This window comes from Lygodium microphyllum, chromosome 10 (genome assembly GCF_053477565.2).
Source record: "Lygodium microphyllum isolate KBCC chromosome 10, Lygodium_microphyllum_v1.1.10, whole genome shotgun sequence".
In the NCBI taxonomy this organism is placed as follows: domain Eukaryota; kingdom Viridiplantae; phylum Streptophyta; class Polypodiopsida; order Schizaeales; family Lygodiaceae; genus Lygodium; species Lygodium microphyllum.
The window spans coordinates 122,438,355-122,461,089 of NC_141144.1; the positions used below are offsets into that span (position 1 = coordinate 122,438,355).

The 22,735-nt window shown below is 40.6% G+C and overlaps 1 protein-coding gene across 1 annotated transcript in view; it reads right to left on the reverse strand.

Annotated features, from left to right (window-relative positions):
- The window catches only part of LOC148030514 (universal stress protein A-like protein), a 46,872-nt gene that overhangs the window by 16,915 nt on the left and 7,222 nt on the right, over nucleotides 1-22,735 (reverse strand). Inside the window, exon 3 of the mRNA XM_087686851.1 lies at nucleotides 11,766-11,884. Coding sequence (XP_087542977.1) covers nucleotides 11,766-11,884 — 119 coding nt within the window. The remainder of the gene's footprint in view (nucleotides 1-11,765; nucleotides 11,885-22,735) is intronic.

Genomic DNA, 22,735 nt, shown 5'->3' on the forward strand with positions numbered 1-22,735 from the left:
GCTTAGGCAAGTTATCCACAAATCTCTTTTGACCGCATGTCTTTCAAACCGCTGCACATTCACATGACCAATTCTCTTATGCCAAATTTCAATATCAACCACAACACTTGAATCTTATGCAAACATGGCAACATCCATTTGAAACAAACTTATATCAAGAGTAAACAATCTGCCAGCACTTTTCTCTTTTGCAATCAACCTACAATTATTTTTTAGATCTTCTACATAACAACCATTAGATGTGAATCGAATCTACAATTCTTGTTTTACCATCTGACCCACCAAAACCAAATTTTTTGTAATATTTGGTACATACAACACATCAACTAAGTACTTAGTTTTACTATCTTATATACTCAAAGAAACATTTCCAACATCAATAATGGGGTGAGGTGTATCATCCCCTGTCTCCACATAACCGGGAGATTTTGGACTGCATCTCTCTCTAAGCCACTCTCCATGAAAAGTCATATGGTTGGAGACACCTGAGTCCACATACCATACATCATTCTTCAATGAACCATCAGCAATCATGGTATTCATAAAGTGCTATATAACAACCGACTATTCACTTTTGTCATCATTGTTTATGTTGTTGGATACATAATTGTCTTGCTACTTTTTTCCATTTCTAATGTCAGCCTTTTTTTTAAAGCAATTTTTAGCAATGTGACATTTTTTACCACAACACCAGCACTCTTTACTATCACTAGAATTCTGTTGTCTATTAGAATCTGTAACTTGTCCTCTTTGACTCCCCCTTCCTCGCGACTATCGTCCTCTATTTTGTTGTGCATCATAACCTTGACCATGACCACTACCTTGGCCTCTGTCATGACCTCTACCTCTGCTAGTAGAATAAAACACCTATTTAGACTTATTCTTGCTTTGAGAAAAAGAGGAATCTAAGCCAAGGTTCTTTTCCTTAAATATCAACATAGAAATCAAGTTTGCCGGGCAGCAGACCACCTGTACAAGCTGTAAATGCAGCAAAACATAGGCTGAAAATCTGTATTTAAGAAATTTGGACTGCTTCTCCACCATGAAAACTGAACTTCTACAAGAAATCTCCAAACTATGTCCTCACTTAGGCAATGATACCATATGAGAGTGCGCAACGAAAGAGAAACACAAACACAAAGAGAAGCACAAAGAGAGACAGAAAGAGAGAAAGCAGGAAATGAAGGAAGAATACTACATTGACTAAAGAAGAATGCTGATGCAATGGAGATAGACTAATCACTTCCTAGATGCAACCCAAAGCGTCACTGAGGGCACCAGATCAAGCTTATGGCAATAGCAGCACTAAGCGCGGAATGTCAAAGTGTCGGAGTGTGCACCTGCAAAAGGAAGACTAAAGACTAAAGAGAGTGTGTGTCTGCCAAGTGGAGGGTATTGCTATAAATAGCCAAGAGACCAAAAAGGAGTGTCGGAGTGTGCACCTGCAAAAGGAAGACTAAAGACTAAAGAGAGAGTGTGTCTGCCAAGTGGAGGGTATTGCTATAAATAGCCAAAAGACCAAAAAGGAGTGTGCAAATGGAAGACTAAAGGCTAAAGAAAGTGTGTCTACCAAGTAGAGAGTGTTGCTATAAATAGCCAAAAGACCAAAAAACTAGCTGACTTGCACTTGTAGGGGGGCATAAATGTTGGTTGACCAGCAATAAATGTTGGTCACTCTCATAAAAATGCCAGAAAAAATAGGGAGTTCCCATAAAATTCCCAAATGACAATGACAATGTCCGACAGGTATAGGCAAACAGTGAAAAGCAAAAACTAGCCTAGAAATACACACAAGAAGCCGCCGACAACTAAAGAAAATGCACCTAAACTGCCAAAGCTCCTATGTCTCTATCACACTCTAAGAGGAGCTGATAGATGACGGAGAGACAGAACCACCAAAACGATGAAAAGCACGAGTCCTCCTCCTCCTCCTCCCAACCACGCCTAGATAAGTGTTGGCCCTCTAACCGGATCCTTTTGCCAGCCGTCAACTTCCTGGAGTCCTACTATTCCTGGACTCTCTTACTCTCTAGGCTCCCCTTAACCCCGTTCGGGCGCCCAAGAGCCCGGACAGTCATTCTCGTGCATGTTCCCCTAGATTTACCTTAATATGACATTAAATGTCACTTTTAATGTCACATTCCATATTTATGACCTTAATGTGACATTAAATATCACTTTTAATGTCACATTAATGTCACATTTCCTTCCCCTTAAGAATCGGTTTCGTCCTCGAAAACGATATTTGAAAGGTCTAAGTGTAAATCGGGAAACCTTTTCTTTAAAATACTTACTCGCTCCCATGTTGAGCTTTCTTCTAAACAATCTTTCCACTTAACCAAACATTCTTGATAAATAGTATTCCTTGTTCGCCTATTACGAACATTTAATATTTTTTCTGGTAAATGTGGATTAGATTGGTCATAGAATAACTCCTCAATATCATCATTTAAGATTAGATTATCCAAATCACCCAACTTCTTCCTTAATTTGCTTACATGAAAAACTGGATGTATTTTACTACCAGCAGGTAGTTGGAGTTTGTAAGCCAATTCTCCCACTCTTTTAAGTATTATGAAAGGACCACAATACCTTGGTGAAAGCTTTGGACAATGTCCCTTTTTCATAGTTTTGGTTTGTTCAGGCACCTTAAGATAGACCAATTCTCCTTCTTCAAAGGAGATGTCTCTTCGGTGAGGATCTGCATATGCTCTAGCTCGATTTTGAGCTTTTTTAATATTTTCTTGAGCAAATTTTAACATACTATTCATATCCTCCGAAAAGTCTTTAGCTGCCTGAACCTTTTCCTTATGCAGTCCTACTGCAAAAGGAGCTCTGGGCTGAAACCCTTACATTAACATAAATGGACTATATCCAGTGGAAGAGTGCTTGGCACTGTTATATGCATACTCTGCTATCGGCAAATACTCTTCCCAATTAGTTTGCCTTTTACTTACATATGCCCTAAGCATATCTTCAAGAATTTGGTTAACCCTTTCAGTTTGCCCATCTGTTTGCGGGTGATCCGCCGTACTCATGCTAAGTTTAGTATCCAATTTCCTAAATACCGCACACCAAAAATGGCTATCAAATTTTCTATCCCGATCAGAAACTATATTTGCCGAAAGGCCATACAATCGGTATATGTTCTCTACGAACAATCTAGCCAATTCTGGTGTTTTAACATCAATTGAAGTTGGAATAAACCTAGCCATTTTGGTTAACCTATCCATAATCACCCACACAGAGTCGTGCCCCCTCTGTGTTCTAGGTAAAGCAACAATAAAGTCCATGGAGATACTCTCCCATTTTCCCGAAGGAATTTCTAATGGATGGAGAAGTCCTCCTATTTTTAATTTTTCAGCTTTATTAACCTGGCATTTATTACATTTGACCACATAGTCAAGGACGTCCTTATTCATTCCAGGCCAATAGAACTGCCCTTTAATAAGACTATAAGTCTTATTAACTCCTGGATGTCCCGCACTAGGGGTATCATGACACTCAAAGAGTATCTGGCACCTTATTTCTATATCTTTCGGGACACATACCCTACCCTTGTAGAGTAAATAACCATTATCAATGGTAAAATTCTTCCACTTGAATCCAGTTTGAGCAACCCCTGATGCTCCATTTCCTTGTTAAACATCCTCAGATATTCCTTCCTCAGTAGAAGCACTTTCATTTGGATCCCCATTTTTTATTGCTTCCCATATGTTGGAATATGCCGGATCAACCTGGCATTTTCCTTTTAAAGATTCAAGCAAGTTGAAAGTGAACTGAGTAAAACTCAATTCATTAATGATGGGCATTCTGCTGAGTGCATCAGCTACTATATTATACTTTCCTTTTCTATATCTGATCTCATAGTCGAACTCTTGGAGGAGTTCGGCCCATCTGCCTTTACGCCCATGTAAATCTGGTTGATCATTAAGCCACTTAATGCTTTCATGATCCGATAAAATCAAAAGTTTGGCACCATACAAATAGTGCCTCCATTTCTTCATTGCATGTACTATTGCATACAGCTCCCTCTCATAAACAAAATAATTCTGTTTTGCACGATCTAATTTCTTGCTTTCAAAAGCAACTGGTCGACCTTCTTGTAATAAGACCGTGCCTATTGCCTTATCACTGGCATCAGCTTCAACCACAAATGGTTTATTGGGATCCACTATTAATAATACTGGAGCTGTAGCAATAGCTACCTTAAGTTTTTGAAAACTTTCATTTTGATATGTTCCCCAATTAAAACTTTTCCCTTTCCCTTTAAGTTGGTCTGTCATTGGAACAGCTATTTTGGCATAATCTCGAATGAATCAACGATAAAATCCAGATAAACCTAGGAAGATCTGCAGCTCTTCCAGGTTCCTTGGAGATGGCCATTCAATAATTGCCCTTACTTTTTCTGGATCCATGTTGATTCTCTCTTTCGAGATTATATGCCCTAGATATTTGACCTCTTGTGCAAAGAATTCACATTTAGTTTTCTTCGCATAAAGGGAATGTGTTCTTAACAATTGGAATACTAATTGTAAGTGTTCCAAATGTTCTTCTCTTGATTTACTAAAGATCAAGATATCATCCAAGAACACTACTACAAAATGTCCTAGATAGGGCCGTAAAACACTATTCATCAGCTTCATAAAGGTAGCTGGTGCATTAGTGAGGCCAAAAGGCATCACTAAAAAATCATAATGCCCATATCTAGTACGAAATGCCGTCTTGGAAACATCTTGTGCCTTAATTCTTACTTGGTGATAACCTGATCTTAAATCTATCTTTGTGAGAATTTTGCCCCTTGTAATTGATCAAAAAGATCTTCCATTCTGGGCATAGGAAATTTATTCTTCACCGTTATTTTATTAAGTGCTCTATAGTCAACACAAAGTCGCATAGAACCATCTTTTTTCTTTACCAATAAAATTGGTGAAGCCCAAGGTGAATTACTAGGTTGAATAAACCCTTTATCCAGGTAATCCTTAATTTGTTTTTCAACTTCTTGATGCTCTGTTTCACTTAACCTATACGGTGGTTTTGAGATTGGGTGTGTATCCTTATTTATGTCAATTGGGTGATTTATATCACCCCTATCTGGTGAAAGGCCACTTGGTAAATCAGAAGGAAACACATCTTTAAAATCATCTAACAAACTATTCAATTCCTTATTAACATTCAACTCACAAACATAAGAAAAATGTTGCTTTATATTACAGAGAGTAAAAGTATTCTGTACAGGAAAAGACCATAGCATATATACCTCACAAACTTCCTTCTTTATCAGCTTCTGAACTTCAGTAGAACACAGCAAAGGATTATCAGATACTTCATGTTCACCTTGAATAACAAAAGTCTTACCATCCCTTTCAAATTCCAGTGTATTATGGTGATAGCTACGTTTTAAGGATGGTTCCAATCCCCGTAGCCACTCCCTCCCTAGAGCAATATCAGCTCTTTCCATGTTCATTATTTGGAAATCAAGCTTATCTTTATATCCTTGAATCTCAATTTCCAAATTGGATACCATTGTATCCCATATTTTATTGTCTTGGCCTTGCATCATACGAACAACATATTGATGCTCACTGTTTTGTTGGGGAAGTTTCAATTTTTTGACAAGTGCATAATTTATAAAATTATGTGTGGCAGAGTCATCAATCATGACTCTAACCCGTTTTTCAGCTATCAATCCATGTACTCTAAGTAAATCATGTGGCCCAAAAGTAGGCTGCCACATAGAAGTTGACATACAACACTTATGTTGTACATCCATGTGCAAGACCTCTAAAGATTTATATCTTTCATGGCCCTTTAATTCTAAGGTCTGCACTACATGGATTTGTTTTTCTTTTCCCTTGCCCTTGTCCTTATCCTTTGCTTTGTCTTCCCCCTTTTTCTTTTGAGGGCAATTCCAAGCAGCATGGTTAGGGGATAGGCAATTAAAACACAATTTTTCTTTTTTGGCCTTATCAAAGTCATCAGGACTTAACTTTGGCCTCATATATGGTTTCTTTTCAAAAGGTTGTTTTCTACCCTTGAAAAATGGCATTTTCCTTTTAAATTTGCCCACAAATTTTGAGGTTTCCAATTCCTTAGACTTGGGCTCCGTATCAGTGAGACTAGTGAGTGTACCTGGACGCGTACTATCTTCATAAATTAATGCAAATTTAATTGCCTCTTCGAGCGTCTTAGGTAAACTCCGTTTTACTTCCTTTTTACAGGCTTTATCCAGTCCCCTAATGAATCCTCTTGTTTTTTGGAATTCATCTATTCCTTCCAGTTTGAGGATTATCTCACAATATTCCTCCAGATATGTCAGCAGGGGTCTTCCCTTTTGTCTGACATAATCCCAATCTTCCCAATTTCTTTCCATTTCATTTTCAAGAAGAAATTCTTTCAAAAAGACGGATTCAAATTGAGCCCAAGTTTCAGGTATTTTATTCGCCTCCTTTAAAGTTCGCCACCACTTATATGCTTTGGGCCCCAAAGTTAAACTAGCCTCCAGTGCTTGGAGATGTGGTGGGGTATTTTTTAATTTATGTAAATCTTCCCATTTTTTGAGGAAATTAAAGATTGTCTCTTTATTCCTATCTTTTTCCTCCCCGTAAAATTGAGGTGGTTTCATATCCTTTAAAACTGGATTATCCCTCAATTTATGGTAAGTTTGGGGTTCCCTAGGATCTCACATAGTCACATCTAAATCTTTCGATGAAGATGGGACATCCGAGATTTCTATCTTATTTTTATCTCTTTCCAACAATAAAGTTAATTGAGATTTTATTTCAGTGAGTGTTTGGGTTAAAAATTCCATTTGGACCCCCTGAGTTTACACACGAGCAGTAAGATCATCGAATTGCTCTCGCGTGGCAAAAAATTCTTCCCATTGTTCTTCTTGCATGTCTGGTTCATGGGGATCTACCATAGGTTGATCCCCAGAACTAGAACTTTCCATTACCCTTTCTTTCCCTTTTTCTGCCATTAATACACTCGAATTGGAAAGCAAAAATAAGAAATTTGCATACAAGTAAAGTACTTCCCTGATTTTTAATGGCAGATAGTGGCTGTTGATTCGGAAAGAAACTCGAAGAGTAAGAAACAGATTGTATCTTCCCGGATTAGAACAGTGAAGTAATCATGCTGGAAATCCAGTTTCCTGACTTCAGTCATATATGACATTCTTCTGTCCCTCTCACAGCAGTCGCAGTCATATCCGTCAACAGCAATCGTGACAGAATCACGTTTTTTTTTTTCATGACCCATGTCTAGTCTGGTTCCACGCGATCCTGGTCCTCGCAACCCACGCTTCTCTTTTTCTTTTTCTGCCCGTAACGTAGAATGTCACATTAATGTGACGTGGCGCTTTTCCCCTTTTGTTTTCCTTCACGGCCCGTCCTGTCGCGTTTTCACGGCGCCTGGTTCCAGATACTCACGCGATGTGACGTGGCGCTTCTTCCTTTCGTTTTTCTTCACGGCCCGTCGCCTGGTGCTCACGCGACTTTACAAAAGACTGACGGCCTGTCTAGCGACTGACAACCTGATGGATTTCTGACAGTTTGACGAACGATTAACGATCTGAAACATTGAACCATAGGCTCTGATACCAATGATAGATGACGGAGAGACAGAACCACCAAAACGATGAAAAGCACGAGTCCTTCTCCTCCCAACCACGCCTAGATAAGTGCTGGCCCTCTAACCGGATCCTTTTGCCAGTCGTCAACTTCCTGGAGTCCTACTATTCCTGGACTCTCTTACTCTCTAGGCTCCCCTTAACCCCGTTCGGGCGCCCAAGAGCCCGAACGGTCATTCTCGTGCATGTTCCCCTAGATTTACCTTAATGTGACATTAAATGTCACTTTTAATGTCACATTCCATATTTATGACCTTAATGTGACATTAAATATCACTTTTAATGTCACATTAATGTCACAGGAGCTCACAACCAAAAGATGACAAACTAACATAACATAGGCAGTCTAATAACAACTCTCTCCCATAATGGCACCAAGCACTGGGCGATGCAATTTGTATAGGGGGCTGTTGGAATTCATACATCTCTATCTCAATTTTTGTGAAGTAGTCTCGTTTCTTCCGCACAAGGCTTCTAAAGATCATCCTTGATTGGTAATGTGTCCAAGTGCCATAACACTCTCTCTCTTTAGTATACGAGTAAGCCTCATTGCACTCATCATCATACTAGCCATTTTGGGGGCCTGTTGCTGCACCACCACCACCACCACCACCACACACACACACATATATACATACATATATATGCTAAGTCTCCTATGTAAAGTGATATCTAGGATGCTTGGGAAGATATGGTACAATGTCTCTCATGTGCCGACAAGAGACTGTAAAGATTAAGATGGCGTGATCTACTACTAGCCCAATTGGTCTTCTCAAGATCTCAAAGTCCTTGATGTCTAATATTAACGATGGTGATCCTACTCAGTAGTCCATTGTACTTGCCATTGCATGCGGTTCCAACATGTTAGGGCATCTGATCTTGGCCAGCATGAGAGACCATGGCTAATTGATGTGCGCTTCCCACAACTAGTGTGTCCCATAGGTGCAACTGCCTATGAGATTTGAGCATATAGTACAATTGCAATGATGTCTCATCAAAGAGTTTAATCAAAGTATATCTAAATAAGTGATTCAAATGTAAAGATCTATGTATAGAGTAAAATAGAGTACTGAAAGAAGTAGAACTAGAAGTAGAACTAAATCTAAAAAACTAAAGTTGTTGCAATCTCTGCTCATCCCAAGATCCCTCTCATAGGTTGTTGCCGCAGTTGCTCCAACAGAAGGGGACTGAGGTTCATGTCGGGCAATGATCGCTCATATTTATTGATGGGGGAGAATGCCTGAGTTGTCACCTTGGGGGTCGAGGACATCCACTTGACTTGGGGATACGCCTTGCTCTAGGATGATCCCCATTGAGGATGAACTCCCTGGAGCTAAGGCAGTGTGAGGAACTATGTGAGCACTCTCTGTCTAGGCAAACCATCCAATGATAATAATCGCAGAAACATAAAAGGCAAGGAAGTGAACAATTGAGTGTAATGTTGAGGGTGATTAGCCTATGGGATCTGAAATTGAAATCAACAGAGGCTGACTTCAATTGGGATGAAGTGAATGTGTGCATTATTTTGTTTCTTTTTGAATTCTAGTCATCTCTCTTTTTTTTATCATTCCAATGAGCGAGCAATTAATAGAAGATAAAGCTTGGATATTTCGTCCAAGGAAACTTCAACAAGACAAAGAGAGAATCCAGTTCTTAATATAAGAAACCACCTCAAATTCAATGGAGAGAAAAAAAAACAAAATAAAGACACAATTCAGAAGGGCCAAAGGCATACAAATGGTGAAGGACCCTTACGTAAGAAAAGGGGATTCCATAGGATTGAGCTCAATAAGCTGCTCTTTTGAAGGTTGTTGGAGAGCAATCTTCTTGGATTCAAAGTAGGGCCCGACTCCTCTCAGAGATTCGAATCAAATTATAGTTATATAAATAGGTTTTTAGAATTAAGAAAAAAAAGAGATACCACATGAGGCAAAGTAAGTAAATTGTAAGGTTAGTGAGCCACTTATCAAAGGTACTCTCTAAACTTGAGCCCCATTATCATTCTTTCAATTGCCATCACTTGCAATTTCCATTTCCATTTTCATTTGCTTAGAAAGCTTAGATTTACTATTGGATATGAAATTCCCACCCAAGAAAACGGTGAATGACAAGGGAGATAAGGAAAGAAAAGAGAAGTAACTCTCCCTTGCTATCGAAGAACTCAAAGGGGCACACAACCTGCTCAACAAAAAAACTTTGCACACCCCCCCACTGATTTGAAGATCGTATAGGTGCCCTTGCCTGCTATTTTCTCTCTCATCTAATTGTGTTATCCGCTCATCTCAATTTCTTATGGGATTCTAGCCCAATATGATGAAGTGTTCAAGTTTGATTGACATAATGTTTGATGAATTTATTGCTTGCTGTAAATTGCCGTAAATCAGTGCACTAACAAATTGAGGAGGATTCTGCCGAGGTTCCATGAAACCCATCCCTTCTTTCAACACAAAAGAATGAGATGAGATCATTAACAAGATCGAGGAGATAGTCCCAAGGTATACCATCAGCAAGACAGGAAATCCAAGGCAACTTGAGGCAATTCAAAGCAGCATAGCTTCTAAACTAAGCTTGATGATTGAGAGCTCACAACATCTGGCTTCATAGCTTTGTTAAGGATCCCATCCACCATAGCAACTGATTCCTACTTTCAACTTCTATAAGTTTGTGGCAAGACTGATGCTTAAATAATCAAAACTGAAAGCAAAAGAAGTTTGCTAGAACCAGCAGCTCTGAACTCCTTAAGAGCTTGAAAACAGCTCTATAAATACAAGAGTTCCAAGCTTTGGATAGGCAGCATGAATAACCAGGGTTTAATCTGTAAAGAGTCTCCCAGTCTCAGACCAGAGATAAACAAGATATCCTTAGAAAGGAGATTTTCCCCCTTGTAAAGATTGTTGCAATGAGCATCTAAACTAGCTATAGGAATGAAATGACTAAGCTCCCAAAAATAGACAGTCCCTTTGTATCCAAATCATTCCCATAAAGCCCAAAATCTGACCCAATTGAAACTTTTGGAGTACTTACCTTACAGAAAAGGGTAACATGAGTTATGGTGACAAAGGATCATGCTCCATTACTGCAGTAACCCCTGCTGGCTGAGGTAACACCAATGCCATAGTCATGCTTGGTACAACTATTGCATGCTTGATATGCTGTAAGAGATTCCTTAGAGGCCCTTCTCCAAAAGTTTTTTGCCTTAAATATGTGTCTTAGAAGTTAGGAGGCAAAGTGGTGGCAGAGTCCCTTTGAGATAAGGCACCCCACTCCTCTTTAAAGTCTCTTTCATTTGAGCCTGCAATCCCCTTGCATTGTCGAGCAAAGTGACCAAACTGTCTGCATTTGTAACATACATGGGGAACGACACAGAAAGAATCGATCTGAGGTAAGGGCATGAACCTCAAGGGAAACTATCTTAGGACCACAGGCTAAGATAGCATCCTAAGACACATAACAAGAAAATTCTATGGAAATTATGCATTTACTAATAACAGGTCTATAGACACTGTGCACAACTTTAGTGCAGCAGTTGCATGTGATAGTAAGTAAGTAAGGGAACAGCTCTCATGGAAACAATGATTTAAAATGTGTGTTATAATTGCTAACAATTTAATTTCAGAAATCTCATGCTTGTTTGACACACGAATGTGCCCTTCAATAATTCCCCTAAAGAGGGTCAGCTTTATGAGATCTTGATAACCAACACTTCATACTGATTGCAACAATCTAGTCTTTTTAAAGTTGATCAGATTGCATACAAGTTCGATGTCAGGGGGGATTTGTTTCAGTCTATTTTCTTCCCTTCAGTGGAAAGTGCAGCACTTTTGGCTGGCTACAACTGGCAAGAATCCCAAACATTCCTTTTCCTTTTTACAGATAAAAGAAAGATTCTATTAATAAATCAACATATCACAATGCAAAACAAAAAAGCACTGTAAGGGACATCCAAAATAAAGGATCCCACATATCTTTACTTCTCTATAGCATCATTGTTTGAATAACCTCTCCATGAGAAGAACATAAATCAAGCAGATTATTTCAAGTACTAAGCCTGATAAGAACTTATTTTCAAAAAGCAAACATGCATTCGTTCTACACACAAATGTCAAACTATCAAGAGAGCTGAAGTTGACAAAACCTCTGAAAAGTTCTCAACCCACGACTGCCAACCACTAGCATGTCTGGATGGACTCTTGAAACTTCATGGCAAATCACCTCCTTAGGATCTCCTTTCTTTATCCATGCCTGACAGGGCAGCTGTAAAACACCGTAATATTTGTAGCATCCCTTAATTTATGACAATGGTAGAGCAACCAAGCTGAATAGAACAAACACAATTAGCAAACATAATAGTAACAATCCATGACACTCCCAAGGAAAACATCTACGTAAGTATATTAATGACGGTTGCTCAGTGAGCCTCCTTTTAATTTAAGTACTAAGCTAACAGTTATTGTAAATGTTTTTGCAATATTGATTTTATGCAGTGAATTACCATCAAATTCACCATATAAGCACTTTTACATGGCAGCTCTAGGTGTGCTCTTGTGCAAGTGTGGCCCAAGTCTTGATCAACTTGGGCTTGCTCCTATCAGTTTGGCTTGCCTATGCTGTAAGGTGCGGGCTCCAATCTTTACCTTCAACCTAACATCTAATAAGAAAGGGGGGTCCAAACTGGATAAGTGTATAACGGACTCCATATAGACTCCTAAAAACAGCCTTTCTCCTTGGATAGGGTAGTAAATAACCTGATTAAGTACTAATTACAGCAAGCATAAAAACCAAATAAACTTAGAATGCACACTTAACCATTTTAAGCTTGGACATTGGACACCTGGTTGGCCCCAAAACTAGCACCCCTTGCGATATTTCTTTATCTTATATTGCAAATGGAAGGAGTGCAACTGAGATCCTCCAATCTCCTCCGCTAATCCAAGTGTCTCTTGCTATCAAAACTGTTAGAATTTGCCGATTCTATGGGCAGCACCCAATGTAATTTGTGTGGTGTGGACACTTGTTAAAGTCAATGTAAGGTGTGTACACCGTGTCTTAGAAACTTAAAGTAGTGACACTAGGCTCTAGAGTAAAAAAAACCTAACTCTGATTAGTTGGTGGAAGGCTGGTTAGGTCAACCCTTGACCTAAACATAAGTTGTACTTTCACTCTATCTTTCATTCTAGTAAGTACACTCTTCTTTTTTTGCTTCAGCTCGCTCTCTTGCTGTCATTGTCTCTCCTCTCTCTCTCCATAGCTAGCTGCCATTTTCCAACATTTGGTATCAGAGCAGCTCGTACACACGGATTCTGTTCAGCCACCATCAGCCGGTGCCATCCTGCCCAAGGTCCTACTACTGCCAGCTTGGTTCTCAGCTCGAGGAAGAGTTTTCAGCTGCTGTGAGCTGCTGCTGAAGTGGAGGAGCTATAGCTAAGCCGTCTCTTGTCTACTCTAGATCTGTCCAGTTCAGCCATCAGCTCCAAATCTGTCCAATTGCTCCAGATCTGTCCAGCTCAGTCATCTGCTCCAGATCTGCTGTTTTCAGCCCGCACGAAGCCCCTCACACAGTCCAACGCGCAGTCCCACACGCACCCCGAGGAGCTGCTGTTTTGGAAGAGCTGCAGCTGTTTTCACCTCTGCCCGCCATTTTCTCGGTCCTGCCCACCAATTACTACAAACCCTAAAAAGTGCAAAAACCCTAATTCTCAAATTTGGGGTTTTCTCGAAATTTCTGGAATTTCCATTCTATTTCAGCCATCTCTTCTCGAATCTCAGCTCGTGCTGCCCAAAAATTTGGGGATTTTGCTAATTTTTGCTCCCGGAGTTTGAACTAACAACCAATTCAAAGAAATTTCTCAATTTCTTGGACATTCCCACCAAAAATTTGGGGCTTTTGCCCGATTGGAGGCCCTTAGCACAAATTGTTACCAAACTCATAAACATTGCACAATTTCTTCCACATTGGCTCAAGAAAATTTGGGGCTTATCAGTTTTTTGGATCTGGCACACATCACGAGGCACATTTCAGCTGCTATTCACTGCTGACACACATCCCAAGACGACATTTCTGCAAAAATTCCAGCTGTAAGGTACAAATTTCTTCAATTTCTTTGAAATTTTAGAAAGGAATTTGGGGCTTTTGCTTGACATGCACTCCAAGGCAAAAGCAACAAACAGTACAACAGCATTTAATTGCTGTTACAATCAAATTGGGCAGAGAATTTTGGAAAATTTCAATAAATTTTGGTAAGAACCAACATTAAGTTGCTGTATTTTGTACTTTTGTGGGCACACATTTCGAGGCGAGTGTGGTACAGCAATATAGTGCTATAATTTACTAGCTGAGTGATGATTTGGGTGGCATTGTGCACACTTTGACATTTGTGTGACAGTGTGGTACTTGTTTCTTAATCACGTGGGGGATTTTGGTACTCTGAGGAGTATACTCTATACTTCAGCATTGAAGTATTTGGCTGTAGATTTTTGTCTATCATTGACAGCATGGCACATCAAGGGAATAATGATCAGAGCAACATCCTTGGTGTCCTCACTCAAGAGAACAAACTTGATGGCTCAAACTACCCACTGTGGAATTTTATGGTCCGTAACCTTCTTGTGGCGAAGGACTTGTGGGACTATGTTACAGGTGATTTGCAACGACCAGGAGGTCTTGCACCTCAGACACCTCAGCGTAACGCTCAAGGACAGGTTACTAGTGCTGTTGCTGGTGGTATTGGTGCTGCTACTGCTGCTGCCCCTCCTCTCCCTCCTACCGAGGATCGAAGGAAATGGGACTTAAAAGATGCACAGGCACTTTCTTTGATTGCCTTGTCAGTGAAAAGATCAATTATTCCACACATTCGATCTTGTAAAACCAGCATATATTTGCAACACGCATTGAGGCCATGATATCCTATCTCCATAGAGAGTTGGCCAATTTGACCATGGATGAAGGTGATAGCATGACAAAGCACCTTACTCACATACAGGATTTGCATGAGCAGCTACTCAATGTTGATGAAATCATTCAAGATGCTAAATCGGTAAACATCAGACCGAATTCTCTTCCAGAGTCATATCTTGGTTTACACACCTTTTTTATGTTGTCTTTGAGGGGGGGCCAGCAGCCCTTTATATTTGTGGAGTTGGAAGGCCTCTTGCGGTAAGAGGAACAGACTCCGAAGAATGTGGCATTGCGTTCAGGTGATGTGGCTATGCTTTCCAAGTTCAAAGGCAAAGGAAAAGTCAAGCAAAATGTAAAAAATCAGCAAAAGGGTGATGCTGGACAACCATCAAATAAGGTTGTCCAAGACACATAAAAGACTAAAAAGAAGGGGAAATGCCATTATTGCAAGAAGCCCGGTCACTATATCGATGAATGTAGAAAGAGATTGGCCAAAGAGAAGAAAAAGAACTCCGGTTTGGCTGTCCAAGAAACATCAGCCAACAAATCTATCGATGATGATACTTCAACCAACTTTGTAGAGGAGGACTATGCGTTTCTCACATGCAGTTATGATTCTTCAATGGCTGATTCAACATTTAATGCTGCTGAAACGCAGCAAACATGGTATTTTGACAGTGGAGCATCAAAGCACATCACTTCCAAGAAGTGTTTGTTTACCTCTTTGTATTCAGCCCCTGCTAGGAAGCATGTTACATGTGCGAACAGCAGCAGTTATGATGTATGTGGCATTGGGAGAGTCACTATTACTACTGCAGATGGTTGTGATTTCATGCTTCTGGATGTCTTGTTTGTACCTAGCATTACAAAGAACTTATTGTCTATCTCTGCTTTTAATAAGCATGGTTTTCAAATCATCTTTGAGGATGACAAATGCATTGTTAGAGACAGAGAGATGGATTATGCACTTAGGTTGTCCGGCACAATGCTTAAGGGTCTATTTTTGTTGGATACATATGACAGACAGCCTCATGATGCTTTAGCAATCACTACTCTATCGCCCGCTATGCAAAATGCGGAGCTATGGCATGCCCGCTATGGACACATGAGCTTTGGGAGTTTGATGACCCTTCAAAGATGTCATATGGTAGATACATTGCCTCCAGTGGAGACTCCACCTCCTCATGCATGTGAGGGATGTATTTTGGGCAAGATGCATAGGTTTGAAAAAGAATGGTGCAGTACATACTATCCAAAAAATGTAGCTTATTCACTCTAATGTTTGTGGTCCCATGAGGGCACTTGCGCTTGAAGGTCATCAGTACTTTGTTACATTTATTAATGATATGGGTGTATGGGCTAAAGGAAAAATCCAATGTGTTTATGCATTTCAAACATCTTGTTGCAAAGCTTTAAGTTGAAATTGACTTATAAGTGCAGACACTTCACATAGATAGAGGAGGGGAGTACATGTCTCAACTTGAGAGAGAGGAAGAGGCTAGAGAGAGAGAGAGAGAGAGAGAGAGAGAGAGAGAGAAGGTTGAGGCTTGAGAGAAAAAGAGTGTGTGAGAAGCTTGAGAGAGAGAGAGAGAGAGAGGCTTGGGGGAGAGAAATAAGAAAGAAAGAAAAAAATAATAAAGGAGAAAGAAAAAAAGAAAGTTGTAGGCTTAAAGAAGAGTGGCCAAAAAGTGCCTATTTTTTGGTACTAAATTGTACAAATACGTACCATACCGTACAAATCAGTACGTACTACGTACGTAGACAACACTGGTCTCATGCTTTTGAGACATATTTGCTTGATCATGGCATTACGCATCAAGCCACTGATAGAATGACTCCTCAGCAAAATGGTGTTGCTGAAAGGAAGATTCGGACTCTTATGAAGATGACTCGTTGTATGCTAAAAGGCAAGGTGCTACCTCATAAATTTTGGCTAGAAGGCCTTCAATGTGCAAATCATGTGTTGAATCGTGCACCCACTAAGGCACTGAAGATGATCACACCGTTCAAAGCTTGGCATGGCAAGAAACCCAAAGTAGACTACTTCCGGGTGTTTGGTTGCATAGCCTATGCACATGTTCCGAAAGAGCTTCGCACGAAGAAAGTCTTTGTCAGTAGGGATGTCCTATTTGCTAAAAATGTTGCATTTTCACGTGATCAGTTTCAAATGCCAGCCACCCATGACATTGGTGATGTCTTTGAGGGTCTTTTGCCACTTACTTTGGAGTTGTGCTTGCTGTAAATGGCAGGACAGACTTAATACAGCAAGTTGTTGCTGCACCATATGCTCTCGAACAACAGGGTATCAATGATGGTTTGCCACATGCAGTGGAAGAAGTAGTACAGCATGAAAGGGCTGCTGTAAATGCAGCCAAAACAATCCCAAGATGGCTGTTACACACTCTCTAGGAGAGTAAAATGGATGCTCCTATACCTCAACGCACTAGAAGGGCTGCCAGAAATGCAACAAATGATGCAGGGGGGGAACATTTGATTGATTTTACGGAAGTAGATGATTGTAATGAGCATGTGTTTATGAGCTCACTATTGGATGATGATGAGCCTACTTCCTTGGACGAAGCTCAGCAAGATGTACATTGGATGCAAGCCATGCAGGATGAGTTAGACTCTATTGCCACTAACTCTACGTGGGATCTTGTGGATTTACCACCTGGCAAGAAGGCCATTGGCACAAAATGGGTTTTCAAACTCAAACGCAAGGCTGATGGTACAATTGACAGGTACAAAGCATGGTTGGTAGCAAAAGACTATGCACAGAAGAAGGGCATAGATTATGAAGAAACTTTTGTTGCTCCATCCCGTATGAGTACGGTGAGATGTGTGATTGCTATGGCTGCAAATTATGGCTGGAAAGTACATCAATTGGACATTAAGACAGCATTCTTGAATGGGGATTTGCATGAGGATGTTTATATGTCACAACCTCCAGGGCTTGTGGTTAAAGGGAAAAAGCACATGGTATGCAAGCTGCATAAAGCTCTTTATGGTCTCAAGCAAGCTCCTCGTGCATGGTACTCCAAAATTGATGCTTATTTGGCTAGCAAAGGATTCAAAAATAGTCCAACTACTCCCGCTCTATACATTAAGAATGAGGAGGGGAACTTGCTGATTATCATTCTTTATGTAGATGACATGCTGCTCACAGGACCTACAAAAGAAAAAATTGCAGATTTTAAGGCTGAATTAAAACATGCATTTGCTATGTCAGATATGGGCTGTCTACACTATTATTTCGGAATTCAATTCACCCAAAATCAGCATGGTATCATCATGTCATAGTCACAACATGTGGATAAGCTGTTACATAGGTTTAGTATGCAAGATTGCAAACCTATGTGCACCCCTATGGATCCAAGCTTAAAGCTATCTATGCATGATGGTGAAGAGATGTCTGATGTTGCAATTTACAATCAGGCTGTTGGCTGTCTTATTTATCTTTGCAACACACGCCTTAACATTCAGTATGCAATATCTCAAGTGAGCAGGTATATGCATAGCCCACAGATCATACATTGGCAAGTTGTTAAGCGGATCTTTAGATATTTGCAAGGTACTCAATCACATGCATTATTATTTCCTAGGGGGGAGACTTGCACTTACAGGCTTACAGTGATTCAAATTGGGCTGGTGATGCAGACACTAGGCACTCTACTTGAGGACACTGTTTCTTTCTAGGCCGTTTATGCATTTTATGGCTAAGCAAGAAACAGCCTGCAGTGGCTACCTCGTCTTGTGAGGCTGAGTACAGGGCAGCCTTCACGACAACAGTGGAATGTATATGGTTGTGCAAATTGTTGGCTGATCTACATTTACCATTGGAGGGTCCTACACCCATTCTTTCTGATAGTCAGAGCACTATTGCAGTAGCACGAAATCGTGTGTTTCCTGCTCGCACGAAACACAGAGGTGCATTACCATTATGTAAGAGAGAGATGCTATACAGGAGAGATCAGCTTGATGTATGTACCCACACAGAAAAATGTTGCAGACATTTTCACCAAGGCACTACCACGCAAGAAGTTTGAGGCTTTTAGAAAGTCCTTGAACTTATTACCCTTTGGTGATTGATCATTCTTGTACTTCATCACATTGGCACTGCAAGGGGGTGTTAGAATTTGCCGATTCTATGGACAGCGCCCAATGTAATTTGTGTGGTGTGGACACTTATTAAAGTGTCAATGTAAGGTGTGTACACCAAGTGTCTTAGAAACTTAAAAGTAGTGACACTAGGCTCTAGAGTAGAAAAAACCTAACTCTAGTTAGTTGGTGGAAGGCTGGTTAGGTCAACCCTTGACCTAAACATAAGTTGTACTTTCACTCTATTTTTCATTCTAGTAAGTACACTCTTTTTTTTTTTTGGCTTCAGCTCACTCTCTTGCTGTCATTGTCTCTCCTCTCTCTCTCCATAGCTAATTGCCATTTTCCAACAAAAACGGACATAGCAAGCCTCCAGAGTCCAAACCAATTTTCCCATGGTTTGATTGGGGATTGGCCTTCACCCTACTTCTTGAAAGATAGATTCAGCCCCAAATCTCATATTGGTTGGCTAACCTCTTGAATCTCCCTGAAATTCCTCAATTTCAGTTGCTAGGATTCAAGTCTTAGACCCTAAATTCTGAGCACACATCAAAACGCAGCTATTAAAACCCTAATTTTTAGGATAAATTAGGGTTTACAGCAAAGATTGACCGAAATCTCTTCTTCCAATGGCTCAAACTATTGGAAAATATTGAGATAACTTGAGAGATGGTTGAGGGATGAGAAAGAATGCAAGGGAGAGAGAGAGTTTGGAGTTTCATTGCAAGAAACACTGCAGGGCTACTATTGCCTTGCTCAAACAGCCATGGAAGCTTTCATCTACAACTTAGGACCACCAAAAAGACGGAAGCCACCTCTTGTCTACTATCATCTGCACCAACAGGATCTTGGGCCACTATCACCTGCTCCTAGAGAGCTCCAAATTGTTGCCACATGCTGTAGGACTTATCTTTGGTGACTGCAAATCACATCAGCAACCTCTCCTTGCTCTCCAACAACCTCCTTCTCTCTCACAATGGCTAGGATAGACTTCCATCAATCCCTAAAAACGTTCTCACACTTGCATGGAAAACTTTTGCCAATTGGCAGCCTTCTAATCCCATTTTCCAGCATTATCCAGCTCATTAAATTAATTTTTAAAATATTAATTTTGAAAATTAATTTAAAATTATTCTAGTGCTCAAAAACTCATTTCACCATCAATAATTAAATTAGCTAGGCCAATTTGTCTTTCAAGTATCCTTGAGCAATTATTGACCCTTGGACTCGCATTAATTACTTAATTAATGCCTAGTCTCTAATGTCACCATTGACATTAGTGGCCAATAAATTAGTCTACGTCAAAATCTCACATCGAGTACCACCTAGTACCTATCAAACATAACTTATTACAACTTTTGCCTTTGCCACCCATTGCATCCTTGAGGTTCTTGGCATGTTACCGTGAAATAATTGCCATGTGCATCACATATGCTAAACAACCTTGCACATTTGATTAATAACTTAATTAAATGTTATCGGCAAGATTAAAGCATCTCAAAATTTCACGTCCCCATGTCAGCTCCAACAAGCACTAACACTTGCTGCGGATACTACTCACACCACTTGCCTAATCAACAAGTTTACAAACCACTTTCCCCCTTGTCACCGAACCCTAACCAGCTTTCTATCCCTCTATCCATCTCCGTCCATATAGTCCCCTAGTTTTTTTTTAAGCTTACTCACATGAAATACTAGATGAACCTTTGTAATGGCCAAGAAGTTTGAGCTTGCAAGCCATAGTGCCTATTTTCGTAAGTATTGTGAGTGGACCATAATACCTTGGTGATAACTTAGTACATAGTCCTATTTTCATGGTTTCAAAATGCTCGATCACTGTAAGGCACACTTATTCTCCTTCTTCGAAAGAACAAGGCCTTCTCTTTGAATCAGCATAGACTCTCACTCTAACCTATGCTTTTCTAACACTGCTATGAGCTAAACATCATACCTTCCAATAAATCCTTAATTGCCTAAACCTTTTCCTTTTGTAGTCCCACTCATAAGGAGCTCTCGGCTGGAACCTATACATCAACATGAATGGACTATATCCAGTGGAAGAGTGCTTGGCATTGTTATATGCAAACTCTACTAGTGGTAAGTACTCTTCTCAATTAGTTTGCTTTTTACTTACATATGCTCAAAGCATATCCTCTAGGATTTGTGTCACCTTCGTAACTTTCAAATCATGTCCATCGCCAAGACAAGCACTGTGATCCCCTCCAAGTTGCACTACCACCCCCACTAAAATTTGTATGCCACCATGCCATCATCCTGCCTTAGCCATGCTACCCTCCCACCTGAGCCACACAATCTCCCACCTAGCACTTAGCACCTCCTTCAATCCCTCCCCCACACACTACTTAGCAACCCCTACCTTGCCTCTGTGCATGATACGCCCCCCCTCCAAACAAGCCATCTTTCTCCATAGGCCTAGTTGCCAAGCTATCTTGTCCATTTGTGGCCCCCCCAGTCCCACCACCACACCCCCCCCCCCCAAAACCCACGATAGGCCGGTTGTACTAAACCATTTGTTGCTGCCCCGTCCCCTCAAGGTATCCTTTCCCCCTAGACCTTCAGTAGCACTCTTGAAAGGTCCCCCGTAAAGATCCACAATGGAAATCCCCGGTCCGACACCGAAGCGCAATGCAAGTGCCCCCCACTCATACACCTTGCATGTGCTCCGCAACTCCTTGATGAGAGTGACATGCAAGTACCACATTCAAATATTGCGGAGTCATTTACATGGTCTTGTGGTACAATCGCTTCACTATTGAGAGCTTCAAGCTCCACAACAAACTTTCTCATTATCCGATCACCTTGCTTTTCTCAGACTTAGAATCGAGTACTGATTGGAGGATTTTGGGCATTTTTCCGACACAATCCTCCCCCCTTCCTTTGTTGATACAATGGCAACCACAAGGGTTTTGAAAGTACGGGTGGCAATGGAAGATACCAAGAATATCCCTAAGGTTTTAGAGATCAAGGTTGGCAGGCATACCTTTAGACAACAAGTCATCATTGTTGGTTTTAACTCATGCCTACGCTCACAAAGGAGTGTCAGTGATCCTTGATAGGACACTAGGGCACCTTTTACTCTCCTTATGAGAGGGTTTTTCCCCCAGTTATACTCTTCTTTATTTTATGTGCTTATGTTACACAATTCGGGCACTTATCCTATTTTACACCCTTCAAGTGTCAACGCACATTAACCCTAAGATTTAAGGGTTGTACTTTGTACTTGCACATTATTCTTTGATTATTGTATTGGGAGTCGTGACTTCACTCTTACACTCTCTTCACTATCAACTATGTACTCTCAGTTGAGCTTCGATCTTCCCCATCTCTCACATTTGGTATCAGAGCTCAGATACAACTCCAATCTAGCTGTACCAGCAGCATCCGGATTCGCTAAGCTCTTGCTCAAAAACAAACTTGGTCAGCTATTGCCTCCGCCATTGTGCAGTCACCTACAAGACAACCCCCAGTTGCCTACGCAGCTGCCTACACCGCCCAACTGCACCAGGTCTGCCACTGCAGCACTTGCCTCCAGTCGTCTGTGCCCTGCTCCAGCCCCATTTACAACGCAGCAAGTTGTGCCTCCTCCTCCAATCGCCTGTGCCCATGTCCAAAGCAACCACCACCAGCCTAGCCATCCGCCTGCCAAAACCACTTGTCCACGTTTGCGCCGCCTTTTCCAAGTCTCCTCCACCACCTCACCACCTCTGCCAACATCACAAACTTCTACACCACCACGCCAATTGGCCCTCAAAGCCAGCATTAGAGGTAAAAGAAGACATTTATCCATTTTTTAATTTAAAATTTGAATTTCAAATAGGGCCTTTTTCCCGAACAAGCTATTTCTACTCCTGGACATGTTTGGGACACATTTATTGCAAGAAATTTCTTGAAATCCGAGCTAGAAATTCGGGGTTTTTTAGTTCAATGGAAACATTGGCATATATACATCAAGTTCAATCTCAAAGAGACTTAAATTGTGCATTTTGGACAACAAAATTTTGGGGCTTTTACATTTTTTGTGCTATTGAGCATTGTTTGTGCATTGGACAGTTGACAGAGTGTGATCAAATTTGTTGATTACATCATGGTGC